At 43.7% G+C, this 21,646-nt stretch overlaps 1 protein-coding gene across 4 annotated transcripts in view; it reads left to right on the forward strand.

Annotated features, from left to right (window-relative positions):
- The window catches only part of ZNF521 (zinc finger protein 521), a 280,175-nt gene extending 258,856 nt beyond the window's left edge, over nucleotides 1–21,319 (forward strand). For 3 of the 4 annotated variants that reach the window (XM_058692473.1, XM_058692469.1, XM_058692470.1), the window contains 2 exons: nucleotides 11,930–12,096; nucleotides 20,513–21,319. In XM_058692473.1, the coding sequence (XP_058548456.1) occupies nucleotides 11,930–12,096; nucleotides 20,513–20,525 (180 nt within the window). In that variant the 3' untranslated portion in view covers nucleotides 20,526–21,319. The remainder of the gene's footprint in view (nucleotides 1–11,929; nucleotides 12,097–20,512) is intronic. The other variant, XM_058692471.1, reaches the window with a different exon arrangement.
- The last annotated feature ends 327 nt before the right edge of the window (nucleotides 21,320–21,646 follow it).

The raw sequence follows: 21,646 nt of genomic DNA on the forward strand, positions 1-21,646 counted from the left end.
CTATGACATATAAAAAATAATTAGAACTATATCACATTTATAGTCTCCTAGAAAAGATAAGACAACGCAGATGATTAAACATTATATGAGCTAATATGTAGTCAATGGTTATAAGTATTCCAAAAGAAGATGCTTATTCTCCAGCTGGGAGACTCAAGAAAGACCTCATGTGGGAGGTGTTCAAGCTGGTTCTGAAGTATGGAAATGATTCTGATATCTGTGATTATGGGAGACTTAGCCACCCATAAAGTCTCCAGCGGTTAGTAGTTTAAAAAATAGTTTTCATTAGTTTTTTTTTTTTTTTTCATTTGTTTTAATTTGCTACCAATTCCCTCCAGGCAGCTTAGTACAAGGGAAAAAGCATGAGTTACGGAGAAAAATCACCAGAGTTTGATTGACAGGGTCACCGTCACTTACAAGCTGTTATTGACTGTGTGCTTCAGTTTTATCATCTGTACAATGGGCCCATAGGCAACAACAAGGCCTCACACCTAACCCTCAGGATCGTGGTGAGAGTGCAGCTGAGTAGGCGACACAGAACACTCCGTGCAGGGTGTGGAGAAAGACAGGCACTGGGCGGACATTGGCCCCCTGACCCTCTCTCCCTGCTCGCTAGTGCTGACCTAAGTAAACCTCATCAGGAGTCATCATCACTCAGAAATAAAATGTCTGCCTCAAACACGTCAGAATTTTCCTTAGTTCTCTGCTCTAGTTCTACCAGAATAATTTCCCAGTTAATCGTACCTTGACATAGTTTCATGTTAATTGGTTTCCAGGTAAAAATTCTCATTTTTAAACATTCATCTTTTTCACGGGATTAAAGAATCTTGGGCTTTTTTCTTTCCCTTTTTCCTTTTAGCATATAACCGTAAAACAAAACATTTACGTTTGCTTTCAGAAATGTGTTTCAAAACAACCTGACCCTTCTCTCCATATACCTCAAATGAAGGACGTGTAGTGGAAACAAAAGTTTTATCTTGCTCCCTCCATCCAAGACAAGGTGGGGTCTGGATGTGATGTGGCGGGGGGGGGGGGGGGGAGGGTTTGCTCTAGCTCGTTGTCATATTTTTCTCTGAGTAAGGCCGATCCTCTATTGCAAACAGGAAGAATGGAAAAGTGTGCGTTTAAAGCTGTAAGAAGTGCCCTAAAACTATTTTGCCCCGGATACTCCTCACAAACCGTTCTGTATTTTTCAGTTGTCCTGTTTTTATTTCTAATGGAGTTTGAGATTGCTTTCACTATCCCCACTCCAACTCTAAGACTCAACACCCTGTCCTGCCTTGCTTCTCATCGTAAGGCCTTCCTTTAGGAACCCCAGCCTGGAAGATTTGCCCGTTACCGTGTCTGGGTGGACTCCAGCGCTGGGCTCCAGAGTGGTCTTCTGGGAGGACAGCTGATGTGGGGGGTGTACTTCCTGCCTCTTCCTGGGTGGTTCGTGCTTCCTGGTACCTTAGCTCTCCAGTTCCTCAGATCCTTTGGACCTCTGTGTGTCTCTTGTTCTTGGGGCTGAAATCACAGCCCCTAAACACACCACATAGCCTCAGGGATCTCAGGAGCATAAATTGTGTCAAGTGAGCATGTGGGTCTGGAACTGGTCTGTTTCTCCACCACCTCATTTCTCTGCTTTGTGGGCCTGCGGGGCTTTTGAAGTAAATTGGTGCTACACCAACTTCCACTTAATTTGCTCAGTGGTTAAATTGATCTATCTCTTTTATTTGATCGAATCTCCAGGAACTGAATCATTTGCATTGATTTATTGATTGGTGCTATGTTTTCACCATTACTTTTGATCACTTTCAGCTGTTAATATTGGATAATTCAATCAGGATTGATTGGCCTTACCATTGAAGGCAGAAAGTTAATCATATAGGACAAAGAAATAGGACACAGCTAACCTCAGTTTGACTGTTATTCATTCTCTCTCCCTCTCCCTCTCTCTCCCTCCGTCCCTCCCTTCCCCCTTCCCCACCCCCTCTCTCTTCCTATCATCTATGCAGTAGCACAAAGCTAAGGTTTTTCTTGAGCAAAGAAGGGAGTTTAAAATTTTATAGCATTCACAATGTATCTAAAGACGAGGTAGCTTTATTTTGCTCTTTTATAAAACTGCTTCTAGAAATTAAGCAAGCGTACGGAAAGATAGAGAAGCATGATTGTCACAATGAACTCATTTGGACTAAATGAGTAAATGCATTTTCAATTACCCGTTTTGTACCAATAAATGGCTAATCTGCGTGTGCATGCTTGGAGGCACAATGTGGGCTCACCTTTTTCTAAATTTGGCCCTCACTGCTTCACCATGTGTCCTGCTAGTCAAATGCTCAAGAATCAAGTGGTTAATATGACCGAAGTAGGGGCAGCAGAGGTGATAGCAATAAGCCAAAGCCACTTTATTTACATCTGAGTCGTCTCTACAACACCCCAGCTCAGTTTTAAAAAATTCTCCATCCATTAATTTCTTGATGTTCATATCGATGGCTGGTTTTCGCTATTAAAAGATGGAGCACCACCTCCTCGTTCTAGGAGTCATTCCCTCCTCCAACAGCCCTGTTGTTAGCGATCTGCCATTACATTATTTTTTTGTCTGGCCCAGAGTTGACGACAGATGGCCATCTCCGAACTGCCATCAGTGCGACTTTATGGAGCATCCAGCTAGGGTGTACTGAAGAGCACTGTGGCCAGTTCCACAGCCCCCTCCCTCCCCACCCCCTGGAAATGTTCATCACCTCTGCCACATTCTGCCTTGGCTGGGCTTTGCTGGCCCTGCCACCTTGTATGTCGCCAAGACAGCCTGCTGCCGCAGCGCCAGAAGATCTGCCTCCTTTAGGAACGAGAAACTGCGGGCATGATTGTCCTGTAAAGACAGAGCTCTGTCTCACCACGTTTTCAGTCAGATCCTTTGGAGAGACCTGGAAATCCAAATTTCTAGAACATTCTGCAATCCGGAGAGGCACGTTAAATTCCCACATATGTTCCTATTTTAGATGTTTGCTCCACACACGGATCAGCTTCCTCACATTAGCGGAGACAAAATGCCAAGAATAGAGCCTTTGTGTTTACAAACTTTTACCCGACTATTGGAAAACACCACCCCCATATCCAACTGTTGTGACAATTAGAGAAAGAGAGATGGTAATCATGGACTTCAACTATAAATCCCCTGAAATGAGCAAAGAATTCATTCCCGCGCCTTCTGATCCATCGATGTGGCGATCCATCGGACAGCCGCGCGAAATGAGCTGTTGCTGTGCATTTGGAGAAAGATTGATAGGCTGCTCTTGATCGAGTTTGCTAAGGCAAGGCAGCTTCAGAGCCAAGCGTGTATTTTAAGAGGAATTCACATTTGTATCCTTTATTGTTATATTTGCAGCGAATCTACAGCTTGGAACAGGCTCTGCCCTGCAGCTATGAAAGAGTAAGTTCCCCTTATTGGAGAGAGAGAGCAGTGTTCTGTAAAAGCCTGAGATGTGGCGGGTGAGATGAATAGTGCTTAAAAGCAGTGCTCGCTCGCGGTGCTGTCATTTAGAACAGCAACTCCAAGGCTTTAAACGGGAGTGAAAGGCAGGGTAAACGAGTCCTTTAAAAGCGGTGAAATTTTAAACTGCCTAAAATAACAGACCTCCTTCATTGATAACTTCATCGAATGCGCGAGTGGGAGAACTAACCAACTGGGCAAGAACTGCCTTCCCGTAAGGGGAGGAGAAAGTGCGCGAAAGGGAGGCTCTTCCCGGGTACCCAGGGTGTCTGAGAGGTGGGCATCTTTCTTTCGCGCCCACCCCCTCCTGCTTTGATTCCGTTCCCCGGCTGACAGAAGACCACCTCTCACTGGAAACCCGAATCACCCGTGAAAGGTTTCCTTTTCTGACATCGCCAAAACTTAATTTTGTAATTATCTGACTTACACCACTGGGCACATCTGCTAAGTTTGCGCGCCTTCTAGACACATAAAAGGCTACCGGGATACCATTAAATAGCAGCAGTGAGCTTTGCTGTGCTTTGAGTTTATAAGGGTGAAAGGTGATTGGGCAGGAAACTAGAACAGTCTATTTGCTGTGAGCCAGGCGCAAAGACCTCACTCCCATACTCAGTTATAATTCATGATGGTACTGGTGGGAAGCCCTCATCCCTCTGTGGAGTTAATGCATCTCCACTGAAGCCTGCTGAGAGCACCCTGCGTCTCCGCCCACCATCTGTGCCTTCGCTTGCAAGCTTTCCCTCTCTCTTTCTCACTTTTTCCTGAGATCTCGGAAACGTTGTCGGGCCACTACTGCTTTGTTAAAGGTGGCGCTCCAAAACGGGACTGTCCTGGAACTAGGAGAAGAGCTGGAAGGGACGCATTACGGTGTCGTTTAATGTCTCACATAGAACACGGACAGGCGGCAATGGCCTTAAACCAATCGCTGACTCTGGGAGCCGGGGATGTGCTGCCAATCGCCGATTAGTAAGGGGCACCCATGGTCTGAGCGCGACAGGAGGCCGGGGACAGCAGACAAGGTGTGCGTTGCGATTGGAGTCAAGTCTGTCCTGAACCTGAGTTCAGAGTCCAGAGTTGGATCTGAGAAATGTGCATGCCCTCTGTCCCATGGCTCAGGTCAGCCGGTGGTGTGAGCGCCAACCCGGTCCCCCACATGCTGCCCCATCTGCAATGTGACACCCCCAACTCTGAGGACCAGAGCTAATTGCCTCGGGGCTCCGCAAGCCTGTGCTCAAAATGCCCTAACCCCGGGCTTCGCAGAACCCCTCTTACACACTCTGGTGATCTGCGTGGTGCAAGCCACCTTCTGAAGTAGAATGAGCAGAGACACCCAGCTCCAAAACTGGCTAAAACCCAGAGCCCCAGAGCTGGCAGGGAAACTTGTTCCCTGCCTGTCCCATCCCCTCAGGGGGCCTCCTGCCCCACTCCCCACTCCCACACTGGAGCCCAGAGGGTGACCGGACAGGAGGGCACAGCCTGTTAAAACGAAAGATGATACTGCCCCTCCCGGTTCACGGCGGACCCAGGATTAATTTGTAATGTTTCACAATCTGTGCTCTTAACATCGTCTGTTGTTCGTACTCCTTTTTAAAAGATAAATCAAATTCAGGCCTGAAATACCAGTGTATGAATTTAACAGATGTGATGCCATAGGGGACCTACTGTGTTATAAGCTGCAGAAATGGCCTTTTTATGCCTCAGACTTGGGCTTATTCCAAAGAGGCTTTAGAACTACAGCAGCGGGGTGAGAGGTCACACATTAAGACAGTAGCACCCACACGTAATTCGGCCTTGTGTGTAATTGGTTCAAAATCTCATCCCGATGTCTGGGTGGTATTACATCGTCTCGCTCACCCTCCGAAGGGAAAGTAAGGCAAGAGTGGCTGTACTCACTGTCCAGGTTTTCCTGGGTGAAAGATCACTTTGAGATGACACAGCTGAGTAGTCAGCCTGAAATCCTGGTTGGTATTTTATTAATTTTGCACCAAGATAAATCCTGAAATTCTGACAAACTCCATGACAGGTGAAATTCCTTCTTGCAGTATCTGCTCAGCAAGAGGCTGCTCATTTCATTCTGTTCCGAGGCAGGCAACAGGAGGGCAGCTTTATAATCAGCCCTCAAAGGACCCCCAGCCGCCCCAGAGTCTCGGGCTGATTGAATAACTCCTGGGCCTCTTCCCCTAGGCCTCCATCAGCGGGGGTCCTGTGGAAAGCAATCTCCCGCAGACTGGCACTGAAGTGAGCTTTAAACCACCATTTTCTGCTCTCCAGAGGAGCCTGGAGTACTAAAAGATAGATGGGCTGCAGATATTTTATGAGAAACTGTCAGAAGAAGAGCAGAGTAAATGTTTTTTTTCTTCTCCTTCTTTGAGTCACACACTACATCACTGTTGAATTTCTCCCAGAATCTTTTACATTTAAAGTAAGAAATTAATTGGTGGCTAATCTTTCATTCCCCCTCCTTCTTCTTCGTTGTCTTCCTCCTCTTTTTTTTTTTTTCTTAAATATTCACACAGAGGCCCTTTGCTTAACCACAGTTGCAGAAAATCAGTACCATTTGCGATGAAATATTTATAACGACAGAATGAAAAATTGGATTCATTTTCTGGACTGTAGCCGAACAGTCTGCAACTTTGCGTGGCGTTGTTTAGCATCTCTGATTCCTCCCTTCCGCCGGAGTCTTTTTCGAAAACATGCCACATGTACGCTTACCTATGCTTTGGAGGGATGCCTACCAAAACACGGAACCCATTTTGACTCTTCAAAAAGAAAAATTAGGGGAGAAAAGAGCATATTTCTGTGCTGCGGCGGGCAGGGGAGGGGGGTGGTGGGCGGGCTCGCTGTGGTCCGTAGAAAGGTAGAGGATGAACCTGGTCAAAAGGAAGAATGCCAGCTTTGCAGGGAAGGCAGGGAGAAGTTTATAAGGAATACAGAGACAGTCTGGTGTGCGCTCTGTAGCAGAGTACAAACAGCAATCAGCAGGCCACAGTATCTGGGGGCAGATTTATAAGGGGAAATGGGAAAGCAGAACTGAGGTGTGTAAATATACATCGAATATCAGAGCTCACCTTCTTTTTTCCCTTTAGTGTTGACTGCATACGCTTTCCTTTCCACGTGACCCTCATACTCAGAGCTGCTTTCTTTCTAACAGCGTTGATTATTGCATTTTTTTTTTTTTAAGAGATAAAGGACCAAAGGATTCTGCTAAAACAGTCCGGCGCTGTATTTCAAACGAGTGCAAAGCTGCAACAATACATTCGTTCTTATAACGGTACCAAATTGGATTTGTAGCAAGGTGCCTATCAAGTAAATTTCAGTCCACCCAACAAGTTTTCGCTTTCCTCTCCACAGATGGGCCTGAGGAGCCCAGCCATGCCCCCTTCCTTCGTTGTAGGAATCTAACAAGGGATGGCTCCCTTGCTAACAGGGTCTCCTCAGGCTCCTGTTCCGGCCCTGTGAGGTGACCTCTCATCCATCCCCTTTTGAAGCACTGGGTTTAATTAGTTAGCGTTGTTTTGCTCGTTTTATCATGAATAAGAACAGTCAAACTCCCGTCTTCAGGTCCCATGCACTGAATTTGCATCATGCGTTGCCAACTCCACAAGATCAATAATCCATATTTTATTGCACAATAAAGGCTGCCTGTAATTGAATTAGCTCATTCATTCCATCTGATTAGCCCTATTTTATTCATGGAGAAGAAAAATAATAGAAACCTACCTTCACCGCTATATTGCCTTATGTGAATGGAAAAGAGCCTTCGGCACTGTAAAACATCTTCCTAAAGATGTAGAGCATTAACGTCAGTATTTGTTTATCCTAGGGATGAACTGAATCACATGACACTGCATTGTTGTTGTTTTTTGGTTTTGGGGCTTTTTTGGTTTTGGCGATCACCAGTGTTCACATCCATGGTGTCCATCTGTCCGCTGCTCAGCCGGCATGAGCAAGACCCCACCACCCAGTTCTGAAAGGTAGCTGGAATAAACATCTTCTGTTATGCACCTTTGGAGAGATTCACCTTCAGGGATTTACCCTGAGGTCATTACCTCTTCTCCATCCATGGGTTATCATTTTCAAGAGGTTCGAATGCTTGCTCTATTCTCATTGTCACAGAATCTCAGCCCAAATTTGGATGCGGGTATTGAGAAACACCGAACAGGAGAGGGGCCCTTTATTACTGGGATCTCTCAAGATCTCAGAGCATAATACAGCTTGTATGTGACACGCACTGTCTCAGAGGGTTGGAGTTTTTCAACAGGCTTCTAGCTTTGTCTTTGCATTGCATCCCCCCCCCAAAAAATAAATAAATGAAATGATTTGGAGAAATATGCTGACAGCACGAAATGATGTGTGTTCTGACACAAACTGCATCGTAGCTTAGAAATCTAGCCTGAAGTTATTTTACTGTAGCATGTCTTTGATTCTTTGATTCCAGGGAGAAACAGAATTTTCCTTGAAAGCGTGTGTTTTAGGATGTGACAATAACTTTTCTCCAGTGCTGGGCATGGGTTGGGCAGATTGTTTCTACTTAGCCCTTATTACTGCTTTCTTTCTTGAAGACGGAGGTTGGGGGGGGAGGGGATTTTTTTTTACATTAGTTTTTCAACAACTTAGGAGAGTCTGAAATATATACCCTGGCGAATGGAAACATAATAGTGTGTATTCAGAATCAGTCTCCTCTCTGCAGACCAGGAAAGGGACACTGAATAGCGCTCATTTATGTACTGCCAGACGTATTTCTGCATGTGATGTGGCTTGCCGAACTGCTTTGAATGATTTCCAGTGTTATTAGGCAGACTCAGAGGAGTAACAGGCCTCATGACAGAAGTAAAGAGCCGTGTGGCAGCAATCCTTGGTGAAGGAAAGTTGCGCGTCAAACCCGGTCATCAGCGAGAGAAGCGCCCAAACGCAGACTTCATTTTAATATCCGAGTTAACAACTCTCTGGGAATATTTCTCTTCCTCTTGTCCAGCTCCTTCTGTGTTGTGGCTGGTTTGCATTTGTGTTTGAAGTGCCAGGCGGTTTAATGAAGTTATTCTTTTATAAATTTTGCAACACTGAAGCAAAGCATGAGGGCTTTAAATTAGAATAAGTGCCACTTCTGTATGGCAGGTTCCTTTGAGGACTGATTAGAATGAGGCCTCCCGTTGCCAGGCCCTTTATGCATAGCAGTGTTGCTGCATGTACTGGTTTACAGCTCACCTTTGAATTTGCATGAGTGTGCACCACGCCTGCCGCCTGGCCCTCTGTTAGAGCTGTCTTTCTTCCAGGATCATGTTAAATACTTCACTTTAAAGAGTTATTTTTTTAATTATATTGCTTTATTGTAATGAATTAAAATTAACTTGGAGTAGCAAATTATATAAGGACGGGAGGGTTATAGATTGCTCTCACCATAGTTACAGCACATCTTTGTGCGGGGGGAACAAGAGGCTGTCCCTCTAGAAGCTCTGTGTACCCTGAGAGGGGAGGAAACTGTCCCGCAGAGACCTGGAAGCAGTTCCAGAAAAGGTGCCCAGGACGTGGGAGGAGAATGGGAGTTTAATGTGGGGGTTTCTGAAGGAAACAGAAGCTCTTCTTGGCCGGATGGAAAGCCGGGGATAGCTCCGCCATTGTAAGGCCCGAAAGATCCCGAGACAAGAGTAGATGATGGACAGGAGAAAATATGAATAAACCTGAAGACCTGACGAGGCTCAGTGAAGGATAAGAGATACACTTAAGCATTCCCGATTTCCTCTCTTCGTGCCTGCCTGTGTGAACTGGCTAATAAACGGGTGATTTCAGGGAATGAGGAGGCGGGAGGTTATTAGAGAAAGGGGACTGGAAACTTTCTACAGTACACAAAAACACACAGAGGAAAAAGGAGAGGAAAGAGCGAGCAAGAAAACAAGCACCCACCTTGAGTGTGACATTATTTCTCCTCTCTCCAAACCAGAGTTTTTGGGTTGTTTTTGTTTTACTTTAAAGTGAGGGACACCCAAATAGACTTGAATTTGTGAAATATTTGCATGTTAAAAAGACTTTCTTAGAATTTAAAACAAGGGCAGGGGCGCCTGGGTGGCTCAGTCAGGTAAGTGTCTGACTCTTGATTTCAGCTCAGGTCATGATCTCGTGGTTCATGAATTCGAGCCCCACATCAGGCTCTGTGCTGACGATGTGGAGCCTGCTTGAGATTCTCTCTCTCCTTCTCTCTCTCTGCCCTTCCCCTGCTCGTGTGCATGTGCTCTCTCTCTCAAAATAAATAAGTAAACTTAAAAAAAAAAAAAGAATTTAAAGCGAGGCTACTTTGGGCTCCTTCTAATTGCATTCTCCATGGAGGAATATATGAGCGATGAGGGACAGAAAGATCAGAGGCAAACACCAGGGATTTTACCTTGTAGAACCCATGCACGGATGTAACATCCCCCCCCCCCCCACACACGGCACATGCTCACTCCAACATCCAGCTCTGGCGTGGATGTGCACATGCATGCTTACACTTAGGCAGTTTAATCGTGTAAATGATGCAAGTCAAATGTTGTCCTTTTATAGTTTTATCCGTTTTATGTACTAAAGCAAATGCTCTAGTAGACAAGCATCTGGTTGCTTGTGATGAGGAAAGACTTTTTGCTGTTACTCTTAATGATTTATAACGCGTTTGACTTACTCTTAATACGACTTCACCTCCTAGGGAGTGTGGCGGTGTTTTTAATAAAAGAAGTAATACACTGCAAGGAAGTGGCATTTCTTTCGCTTTTTTGCCCAAGTTCAATAAACTATTTTTCATAATTGTTGGAATTTGGTTGAAGGGAATCCTTGTCCCTATCAAGCGGAAAAGCAGAAAGAGTCCTTCCTTGCTCCCTCCTTCTCCCTACAAAGGTTACCCTTTGAATATAAATTACAAGCCTTGTGCGTCTCTCATTCTAATCAGATGACCTTTTGAATCTAGTGGACCAGAGTTTAAATCCTAAGCCTGCCAGTCAGTTTTTAAATCAATGCCCTGTTCCAGCAGCTTTCAGGTATGTAACTTTAAATTTCAATGGATTTCAAAAACACAAATGAAATAAGTGATGCGGGTAGAATCTTGCAGCCGATGGCAAAACTCACCCAAGTTGACTGCAAGGTCTTGGGCCAAGTAACGTGACCGAGGGTAATCTCACTAACTAAGTCCTTTAAAAACGAAACCTTCCGGGATTCAAAATCTAAGAGAAAAGGGAGGAGCGGGAAACTTGTCGTGTTGGCAAGAGCACAGTTCTGAGCAATTATCAATTTAAGCTCCCATTATTTGCTGCTAATTACTACACGAGACTGTTAAATATTTAGCAGAAGTTTGTTTAATTGCGTTTGGCTGGGAAGGGGGTGCCTGAATATGGGTTGGGCAGCAAGAGTCGGTTGTGTTCATCAAGAGCCGGGCGGAAAGGAAATTTGTATTCGCCCAAGATGAACACATTACAGTGTCAGACAAGCCTTCTTTTTTTTTTTCTTCCTCCCGCAGATTTATTTATCTTTAAGGTATCTAAAATTAGAGCACGGAGAAGGGCACTGTTCACCGATGTAAAATTGGAAGGAGGTCATTCTTAACCTTGTTTACAGATGTTCTAGTTTAGAAAGCGCCAGTGTGATAAATTAAACATTGCAGGGGGAAAAATTAAAGCTTAGCAACAACTGGCACATGGACACATCTGTCCGTGAAGCACTGACTTAATCCCTGAATATCTTATTAGACTGTATTGCCTATCAAAGCCTTCTGTCCCATAATACGCTGGGATCCTGCACTTGTAGAATCCGAACAGCATCTTTTGACTTCAGCCTCACTTTCACTTTTGCTGGCTTTGTATAGTTTGATTTAAATTTTCTTTTGGCTCCTTGCATGTAAACAAGTAGTTCAACTCACTGTTCTGTTTAAAAAATAAACCTTATACTTGTAATGTATTTCCCAGCGGCTGCTGTGCTCTTTTTAGTCTAGGCTTCCAGTTAACATAGTAGATACTGTGTGCTATTGCCAGTTCCAAAATGGGAAAATGTAAGCCTGGCAGGTAGGTGAAACGGATAAGGGTCAGCTAGCAACTGAAATTTTACTATCGTTTCTAAGATTTCAATGAAAAATGAAATTATGACGATGTTAGCGTTTCCCATGTGTGACCCATGAGCAGTACTGCCCTTTTGAAACTGGTGGGCCAGAGTGGCTTGTTTTATTTCTCTGATGTTTAACTGTCCAAATTCTAGAAAATTGTTCTACATTAGCAATTTGGACATGGCATTATTTCGAAAATTAGTCATTGCTTAGGCTTCAGAAGACTCATCCTAGACCAAGGCTAAGGTAAATAGGTGGGTATTCTTGGGACAGTGTTAACCACCATAGGCTTTCCCAACTTGGTTTGATGTTGTGAGAAAGAGCGCCTGTAACGAAAAGAGGCTCTTTCTGAAGGGGCTCCCCACGTCTCTGCCCAGCCTGAACAATCTCCTGCCCTACAGATGACTTCCTGTCCTGAATGGTCTACACCCTCTCCCCCGATTCTCAGCCTGATTCACGCTTACTCTCCCTCTGGTGCCCGTCATTCCCTTCTAACCTTCTCCTCATCACTCCAGCACCAGGCAAGTGTGACTCCTCTGAGAACTAAGTCGACTGTCTCTCACAAGAGGTGAGGTGTCCTTTCTCTGTGGCCCGTAGCATCCCGTCCTCGCTGTAGTGCCGTGAGGGTGGGTGTCCGCCATCTCTGCTGCCGGCCCTGCCCAGAGATTAGAACACATCAACCAGTGCCACTCAGCAATTGCTTCACACCCAAAGCCAGCTGAGCCACCAGAGTAGCTAGAAGACCTTGGAAGCTGGCTTATACTCTCTGGGTCTTAATTTCTTTATCTATAAAATGAGATATCAGAACAGGTGCTGCTAGGACCCTCCCAGCTCTGAAATCATTTCTTTGGTTCTCTGACGTATTCATTACTTACACATATAATTGATGCCTGCTATTAAATCTAGATCAGCAAATTAAGGATGACGGCTCTTCTGTTTGTTCAAAGTAGATAGTCCAACTATTCATACCTTATATATGAATTCTAAGTTTAATATCGATCCTTTGTTAGATTGCAAATATTCCTAAAACGGCATTGATTAATTGCCACGAAAATGTACTACCTTTGTTCACTGATGGTACATGGATGTCACATTGCTGAATGAGTGGACATTTTTGGAGACACTCGATTCTTCATACAAGCAATGCCATTTATGATATATCTCAAAGGATATTACGTATCCTTTCCAAAAGTTCTCAACAATCGCCCACTCGCACCCATTGACTATATTTGAAGATGGTATGTGATATAGCCCCATGCAGTGTATGTGTCCCTTTTGCTATCCTTTTTGTTTGTTTTTAGATTTAGCGGAGGAGATACCTCTTGGCCTGAAGGCTAAGCAGCATGCTCAAGCATGGCACAGCAAACTCATTGTGTTTTCAAAACACTGTAAAACAGTGATCATCAATTGGGGGTGATTGTTTTCCCCACCAGGGAATACGTGGCAATGTCTAGAGACAGTTATGGTTGCGACAACAGGCATGTTTTTGATAGAGGCCAGAGATGCTGCTGAACATCCCACAGTGCAGAGGACAACCCCCGCCCCACCCCCTGCCAAACAAGGAATTGTCCAGCCCAACATGTCAATAGTGTTGGGGTTGACTGTTGAAAGGCAAGTCCCACTGGCCTTCTAGAATCTATTTAATTTGTAGGCTTCTCTCTAGAACAAAGCAATTGAGTGACACATTTTGTGTAATGACTAAGAAATGGCTTCTTGGATTGTCTTTTGGTTTCCTTTGGATGAGAGAGAAGAGCTTAATGCTGCAAATATATGGCCAAGACTTCTAAACATAAACTCATGAACATGCCAATGTCCGCATGCTTCAAGGTTATCTCAGACCATCCTTTTCTAGGCTTATTTAGCATGAATGTTCAAAGAACAACAACAATAAAAATGTAATTCAGTGAAATTTACTAGAATGTGAAATCATTTCTTATGGGAGATGTGATGGAAACGTCATTGCCAGAACCACTTAAAATTAGCCTGGAGTACGAACTTTATAAAACAATTCTGTTCTAGCAAGGGGACCGACTAAATAACCTAATGGTCCTTTTCTATCGTTAAGATCTTGTATTTTTCTGGTCACTTCTGATGACACCCTTTCACATTTTGCTTTAATATGACTTGGTGTCATCCAGAAAATGCTTTGAGATGTCAGGCCAAGCCCATGTGAACTGTTAAATGTCAAAAGAAAATGCACCTGTGTCTCTGCAAGTTCATGGCGATGGTATTACCATGTGAAAAAATACAAAGGGAAATTCTGTCAGTGCAAACATGATCATAGATGCAACATTCATGGCATTAAAGTGAGGGGCAAAAGCATATGACAGTTTCTGAAATGCCATTGCTGTGTCAAAACAAAAGAGTAGGACCCCATTTTAGTAAATTCTACCAAAGTAAAAATTATGAGTCAGCTTTCCTGGCTATGAAAATGGCTATTTATGTTTTCAGAGTCCCAAAACACTTTGGGAAATATTATTTATCTTTTAAGGACTATTCATTAAAATATAACATATCTTACAAAATTGCACATACCCATGTATATGTTCCTGCGTGTTCCCGGGTAAGGTTCACGAAACACAATTACCCAAAATTTCTCCAGCCAGGAATTACATGGATTGTGGAGAGTGGAAACTCTGGGGTGGCAAAATGGGGTCTAATTGGTACTTCTGGATGATTTGGGTCTTCCGTGTAATTTTTAGAACATTACTAATGGTACTTCTAGCACTGTAGCAGTTTCAGTTTTAATTAATTTAAAACTCTGAGTACTTCTGTAGTTGTTTGGACTTCGAAAATGTTCATTTATTACATTCACATCCCATTAACCTTATTAAGGCGTTTAAAGGCTGCCCTTTGCCATAGTTTTTCTCTAGCGTGTGGGGGGGAATAAACCCCAGTATCCCGTCGTCATGAGGTGCCTACACTTTTAAAACTATTTCGCTAGCAAAAGAAGTTGGGGGTGAAAAAGAGAGAGGGTGGAAATGTAAAAATCTTGATTAGAAAGTATAATTTAATAGAACATGTATTGAACCAAATGTATTGATTAATGTAGAAGATATAGTACTTGTATTGATTCAAACCAGAGATTTAGTACTAAAAGCTCTGAGCCAAAAAGCTGTTGCAGATTGCTACAAAAGTCAGTTTAATGCTGTCCTTGAGAATGCCTTCACAAAGAAATTCTTCTAATGTTTGAGGACTAGGTGGAATGCGGTATATGTCAGTTTGATCCCGGAGGGTTTTATTTTGTACTCTAATAGCTGTTACGAGCCTACATTATATCCAAGGAGTAATTTTCCTTAGGGGTGCCCGGCTCGCTTTGTGTCAATATTCTAGCATTTTAAGTCACGTACAGTATATGCTTCTGGGAACAGGGAAGGAGCCAGCCAGACTCATAATGGTCTGCATTCATTAATAAAGGCAGAAGCTTCTGTCCCTCCATTGCCCACTACAGGGATGCCTCTTTGGCCTTCAGGGACCCGTACAGACACATTTAAAGAAAGCTTTATTTTGAGTGGGCAGGAGATGAAATGTAGGACTTGCAGGCATTTCCTAAGTCAGCTATATGCCCGAGCACAGGGGTGACCTTAATGGGTCAAAGAAGAATGCAGGTCAAAAGACTTATTATCCAGCCTGTTGGAAACCAATTGCTTTTGTTTAAAAAAAATAAAATAAAAAATAAAAAAAGCAGTAGGGCTTAAAGGTGGACGGTAATGTAGAATTCTGTGTGCAGCCCGTAACTGTATGTGTGCTGAAATATGCCTCTGGAAAAATACGAGCATACAGATTATCCATAGTGTTTACAGATAAAGGTCCAACCCTAGTGATAAAAGGAAGGCTAATATAATTAGTTAATCAGTGATGATTGATTACGGATGTTTGCATTCTTCAACTAAAGAAAAAACAACACGCCGCCATGGTGCTGTCACCATCTGTTGAAAGAAACAGCCACACTTAATCTTTATATTTCTTTTATTTCTTCCCGCCTTGCATTGTTACAGAGCCACAATTGCCTCCTATTTCATCTGGTTGGAAAACATCTCATTTAAATTGAATACAACTGCCGTTTAAATTCAGGATCCTGATGGCATGGTGAATTAGTGGAAAGCTTGTTATTTCTATTTTTTTTTTCTTTCCTTTTCAAAGTAGCATGCTGGCTCTTTTTCTTACTTTTAAAAGCTTGTCAGAATTTGTTTGAGACAAAGGGCTATAAATAGGCAAGTCATGGTAAAAATGATTAACATATTTGAATCAACAGATCTCACAAAACTTCCATTCAAACGCAGTTTTTATTTTTATTACCATCACTACTTAACATTTTACTGATGGCAACAAGAGAGTTACAGAGCCAGACGAGATGTGACCTCTGCCAAAATTTTGGACAAGTGAGGGCAATCTGTGGCCACAACTTTTGGGGGTGGGCACTCAAACCCTCCTCCCTGGGAAGGTAGATTCCCCCTGGGCTTTCCTCCAAAGCTTAACTTCATCCTTGTTGTTGGTGCGAATATTCAGATTCACCTCAAGATCGCGGGAAAATGGGGTAACTTGGCCGAGGTGAACAGTTTCAGGAGATCACGGGGTTTTATTTTTTATTTAAAAATATTTTGCTTGGATTGCATTTTAAATAGGATTAAGCCGTTTGACCAGTAAATGTGGTCAGCTCTCAGAAAGGAGGAGGCTGAATTAATCATTTGTTAGCGTGCCAAAGCCCAAGATGAGAATTCCAGTCTTGTAAAATGAAAGGCATCTCATATTTTAAAAGAGATGCATGCACGGTGCTAGTAGGGAATTTTGAAGGTCCTTGTCTGGTTTTTAGCTTTCCAAGTTTAATTTCACATTTATAGGGGGGAAAAAAACCACACTCCTCCCAAATGGGGCCCTTTACCGTAAGGAGAGTGGGTTTTTGAAACCTGGCTATTAAGGTATCATACCTAGATGGATCTTCTTTTAAGCTTAAGGTGTGCTGTGGATTTGGTTTTTGTTTTTGTTTTTTGGGGTTTTTTTTTTTCCTTAACACAAACCCCCCTCGTGTAAAACAACTGTTCATAACTGGGATTAATGGTTTGCAATTTTCAGTTACTTAGACATGGGGTCTCCAAGAGATGGCTTTTTGCAGAGTAGAATATGGCTCTCGGTGGGATTTCAGAAGTTTTCTTCTCTTCCTACTTCCTTTTCTGTCGTCACCCCCTCACATGCCCCCGTCGCTTTGCACTGGTGTTCTCCTCGATTATGTAAAACGCTTTCCCTTCATCGGAACAGATCTTTTTCCCCATAAACTGTCATTGCATTAAAGTACTTTGGGGACTGTGAATTGCTGTGTAAAAGCAGTGATACGACCCACTGCTTTGTTCGAGTGTAGTGTTTCCTCTGGACCCAAAGAGCGCGAAACTCTCAGGTGGAAGAAGGCTGCTTGCTGACAGCCTCCTTGCTGGGCATCCACGGTTGTACCGCGGTGACTCGGGACCAGTGTCCTGGACGGAGCCAGAGCAAGGGGGAGCAGGGCCCGTGGCCAACCCTCTCTTCCTGCTTAGTGCCTCTCTTGCCCACTGTTCATCTTTCCCACTTGTTCCCGGTTCTTCCTTTCTAAAGAAACCGTGTCAATGATCTTAAAAAAAATTCGGGGCACCTGGGTGGCTCAGGCAGTTGAGCATCCAACTCTTGATAACGGCTCAGGTCATGATCTATCTCACTGTTCCGTGGGTTCGAGCCCTGCGTCACACTCAGCGTGGAGCCTGCTGGGCATTCTGTCCCTCTCCCTCTCTCTCTGCCCCTCCCCCACTCACACTGTCTCTGTCTCACTCAAGATAAATAAATAAACTTAAAAAACACTTGTTAATAAATAAATAAAAAGAAGGCTCCCATGAAGCAACTTCTTGTTTCTCTTAACGCAGGATCTTCAGTGAAGTCTGGAGACTCACACTCTGAGCCTTTTTCCTCCAGTCCTTAAAGTCAGCCCAACCTATGCAGTTCAGACACCCATTCCTTCCTTCAGAAAATGAAATTGGGCCATTTCTATCTTCAGTGACTCAGAATAGAGCATAGGGGTGAGGGGACAGACACGGCCCAGGGTTCCTTGAAGGTGGTGCGGGAAAGCCTTTGAGAACTGGGTTTCTTTTGTTTTCAGTGCAAATATGCCTTACCCAAGACTGCCTACCAGAATTCCCACTTCCCATCCTGACAGTCACTACTAGGGGTGGACACGGGACTCCAGGAGCCTGTCTTAACTGCACCCTCAGTTGAGCAGGAGCCAAAAAAAAAAAAAAAAAGGAAGGAAAAAAATGACAATAATGTCAATCATATGCAGGCATCTCTACACCAAGAGAACTTGCTGCCTTTACCGTGTCCCGTGCCAGATTTCCCAGTTACACATTATTTGTATTAGGGCTCTTTATTTTTGTGTAAGCTTGAATTTCCCAAGCCGTAATCTTGTCTTTCTCTCAAATGATCTATCTTCTTCTCTGGTCATATGAAAAGCATAAATCCTTTATAGTAGCGACTTCAGTCTGTTGTAATAAGTAATTCACATGTATTTGTTCATTTCTCTGCACCTCTGAAGAGGCTTCTATGGCTTTGGTTTAGGATGAAAGCATCTGAGACACAACTATTGCCAACTGTTACAGCCAATTCATGTTAGGTTTTCGTCTTGCAGTATCTGAATAGAGGCGCGCACCAAAACACTGGAGCGATTGCAATATATCTTCCTTTATTAACCTCCAGAATCCTATCAAATATGGAATGTCTCTTGTAAGCACTTAAGCATTTAAAACTAATGTTATTAAATTTGTTTGTTTAACTTTGGTTTAAAAAAATCCATTGTCCATCGGTGTCCTATCATTTAGGTAACTTTTGTCATAAACGAAAAACCCGATCAGACTTGACCCTTTGAGACAACAAAAGGCTCAGATAGGGTATTTTGAACATATGAACTTTTGTATTGTTTATAAACTCTGATCATCACTGTGTTCATTTTTAAGGAAATAGGAAAGTTTTTTAGTCTCCTCGGTATTTTGATTACTCTTTCTGTCTACCTATTGGTGAAAAATAATTTTCAGAAGTATTTAGAATCAATACAAAGAAAAAAAGGCTTGGCATAAAAATCATCTGTTCCTGTATGCACTGTTAGGCTAGTGCTACTAAGTAGGAAAAAAGATCCAGGCTTATCTTCCACTGCATTAATAACAATAGGTATGCTTTCAATAAGGGAGAGTGAAATAAGGTTCCTCATCTTACTGGTTGCCAGGCTTCAAAAATGCACTAAGTTTGAAATGGAGAAGGGGAAGCCTGGTGCTCTGGGCCCCCACCGGGCAAGTGTCTGGTCATTCAGTAGTATTCACAGAGCAGGCAATTTGCTAATCATGGAGGATGAAGAGATAGCAAAGATCTGTAAGGCTTAAAAACTCTGCTTTAAAAACTTCCAGAGCACCTGTTCACCTCCATGACCCAGCCTGAACTCCTTAGCAAGGTGCAGAAGGCTCTCCGTAACCAGGCCCCAAGCTACCGTCCAACTTCCCTTCTCATCAGTACTCTTGGTTCAGGACACTGTAGGAGACTCCATCCAATCTGAACGAGTTACAGGTCCACGAACATACCTTGTGTATTCTCGCTTCATTGCCTTCAGTTATGGGAGCCTGGTGGCCCAGAGTGCCCTCCGTATATCCCCAGTGTCCTTTCATGTTTCCAGCATCAACTCAAATGTCACATTACACACGTTACTCCAAAGGCTAAGCAATATTAGGTGTGATCATGGCATTTCTGTGTTCATTTCTGATACAGTTCTTCCATATTGCTCTGCCATCTTGTGCCCGTGCGACTTTCTTCTTTAGACTGTGAGCACTTGGAAGGCACGAAGGCAGGGACCATCCCATTCCCTTCAGTAGCCCTTGGCTAGCTAGTCATTCACTTGGCCGCGTCTTTACGATGACTGCAATGCTGTGGGCTGCGCCAGGTGGTGATACAAGTGTTCAGCAGATGTTTGTGAAGGAATGAATGAATGAATACCAGAATTTCTGACATAGGGAGAGAGCCAGGCCTACAAATAACCAAAGACAAGACCTCAGATATGTACTCTATGAGCGCTGCAAATGCACGAGGAGAGCAGAGGAGGGAGAAATTGGTTTTAGATGAGAGGAGCATGGAAGTGGTTGTATCTCGAGCTAGACGTCAAGGTTCTGAGCAGAAGAGACGCGTCAGGGGAGGGTGTGTAAGCTCAGAGATGGGACATCACGGCTCAGGGACAGTGCAGAGGAGGAAAGGTGGAAATCAGGCCCTCTGCAGACTTATGCTCCGAATGAATGTCCCTGGTCTGGGGCTCTCCCCCAGTGGAGGAGGAGGTTGTTCACTCAGAAAGGGAACGCACCGTGTGGATGGAGAGGAGACAACCAAAGTACAGCAAAGGCTGCTTCCGCGGGGGTTGGAGGTGGGTGCAGCTGTTATGATGTGCTCCTGAGCCATGTTGTGACAGCCCCAAGCCCACCCCCCAGGAGAGGAGCTGGGGAAGCTTCCTGCCCCCTCTGTGTGTTGTTGGCCAGGCAGCCCTTGCCTGTACAGGCCATATTCAGGGACAGATAGAGCCTCTGCTGTCAAGACGTTCCCACCTGAGAGCGATGAGAACAAAAGCATCTGTAATGGAAATAATGCACAGATAAATAAAACTGTGAAAACAGTGCTATCCTGGTCTTTGAAAAGCAGGTCTTGTTTTGGTAGGAAGGGACGGCAGGTGGGAGGGTCTTCTGGGAAGGCCTGGCAGAGGCAGAGAAGAGGAAAGGCATGGGCCAACCATCTCACCTCCCACAGGCCGCTGGCCCTGCCTCTCCCCGCCATGGTACTCACTGGGGGCAGCGAGGGGTCAGGGGCCCGGCAAGCACCTATCCGGCAGCGTGCAGAAACACAGTTCACGTCATTCTCAATCCACCAGCATGTATGGCTACTTGGTCTGATGACAATAAGATCGCTTAAGTGTTTTTTTCCCTTTTTCTTTTTCTTTACAGAATCATACGATGACCCAACACAGCAGTTAGTGCAAGTTCCGTCTCTCAAGGAGAATTACTTTTGTGGCACAAAAAGGGAACATGTTTTACTCTTTGCACGAAACTTTCATTGTTAATGTATAATATTCAGAAACATTGTATTGTACCATAAAACTTGTATTATCAAACTGTTGGATGTTCATGTGTTTGAACTTTTGAGCACCGGATAGACTCCTTGTATATAAAGTGTTGCACATGTATTATGTCGTCTGATACTAAAATGGTCTTATAAAGACAAGTGGACTTGGGCCCTGTTCAGGCAGGATTTAAAAAAAAAAAATGTGAGCAAAACGGCTTAAGAGAAAGTATTTTCGAGGAAGACAGATTAAAACAACTTACAAATGAGACTATGTTTGGACTTCCTTTTATTTACACTTAAGCCTAGAATTTCTCTTTTGGTATATCAACGGTTAAATCCAAGACTATTTTTTATTGCTGAAGATTCTTGCAAACCATGAAGAGATGTTCTCACAAAACAGAACCCCACAGCTGGATAAGGCCCGTATATATATTTGTAAGCCTTGCAATGTGACAGGTAGCATCACTATATATGCAATAGTTGTTATGTAGACTGTCAAAGATTTTTTTTTTCCTGGATACATTTGAAGCTTTGAGTGTTCAAGGTTTTCCTTAATGATTTCACACAGCCAAATTCTTGAATCAGTTGAACTAACCTGTATGTTACTGTTATTAATGTTTACTCTGCGGTCTGAACCTGGAGATTACTGGAATTGTTTTCCAAGAGGAAATAAATTCAGTTTACCATTAGGTATGAGTGTATTTGTGTGTTTTCTTTTTCCAGTTACTCTACCATTAAAAAAATCTAATCGCCTGCACCCTTGGAGGTGAAATCTGCTCTTGAACATATCACAGGATAACCTCGATCATATTTAACCTTTTCACACTGGACCAAATGCAGCCGCGAGGAGATTCATCATACTGCATCGGGAAAGAATCAGACCCAATATACTCCTCCTCCCTCAGATACTACCAGGTCACATTGTACTGGAGGATTCTGACATCACAGATGGATGTGATGGCTGTTTTCTGCATAATTTGCAGCCCAATTCATGTCATGCTGTGCAAATCTGAACT

This window comes from Neofelis nebulosa, chromosome 11, assembly GCF_028018385.1.
Source record: "Neofelis nebulosa isolate mNeoNeb1 chromosome 11, mNeoNeb1.pri, whole genome shotgun sequence".
NCBI lineage: Eukaryota > Metazoa > Chordata > Mammalia > Carnivora > Felidae > Neofelis > Neofelis nebulosa.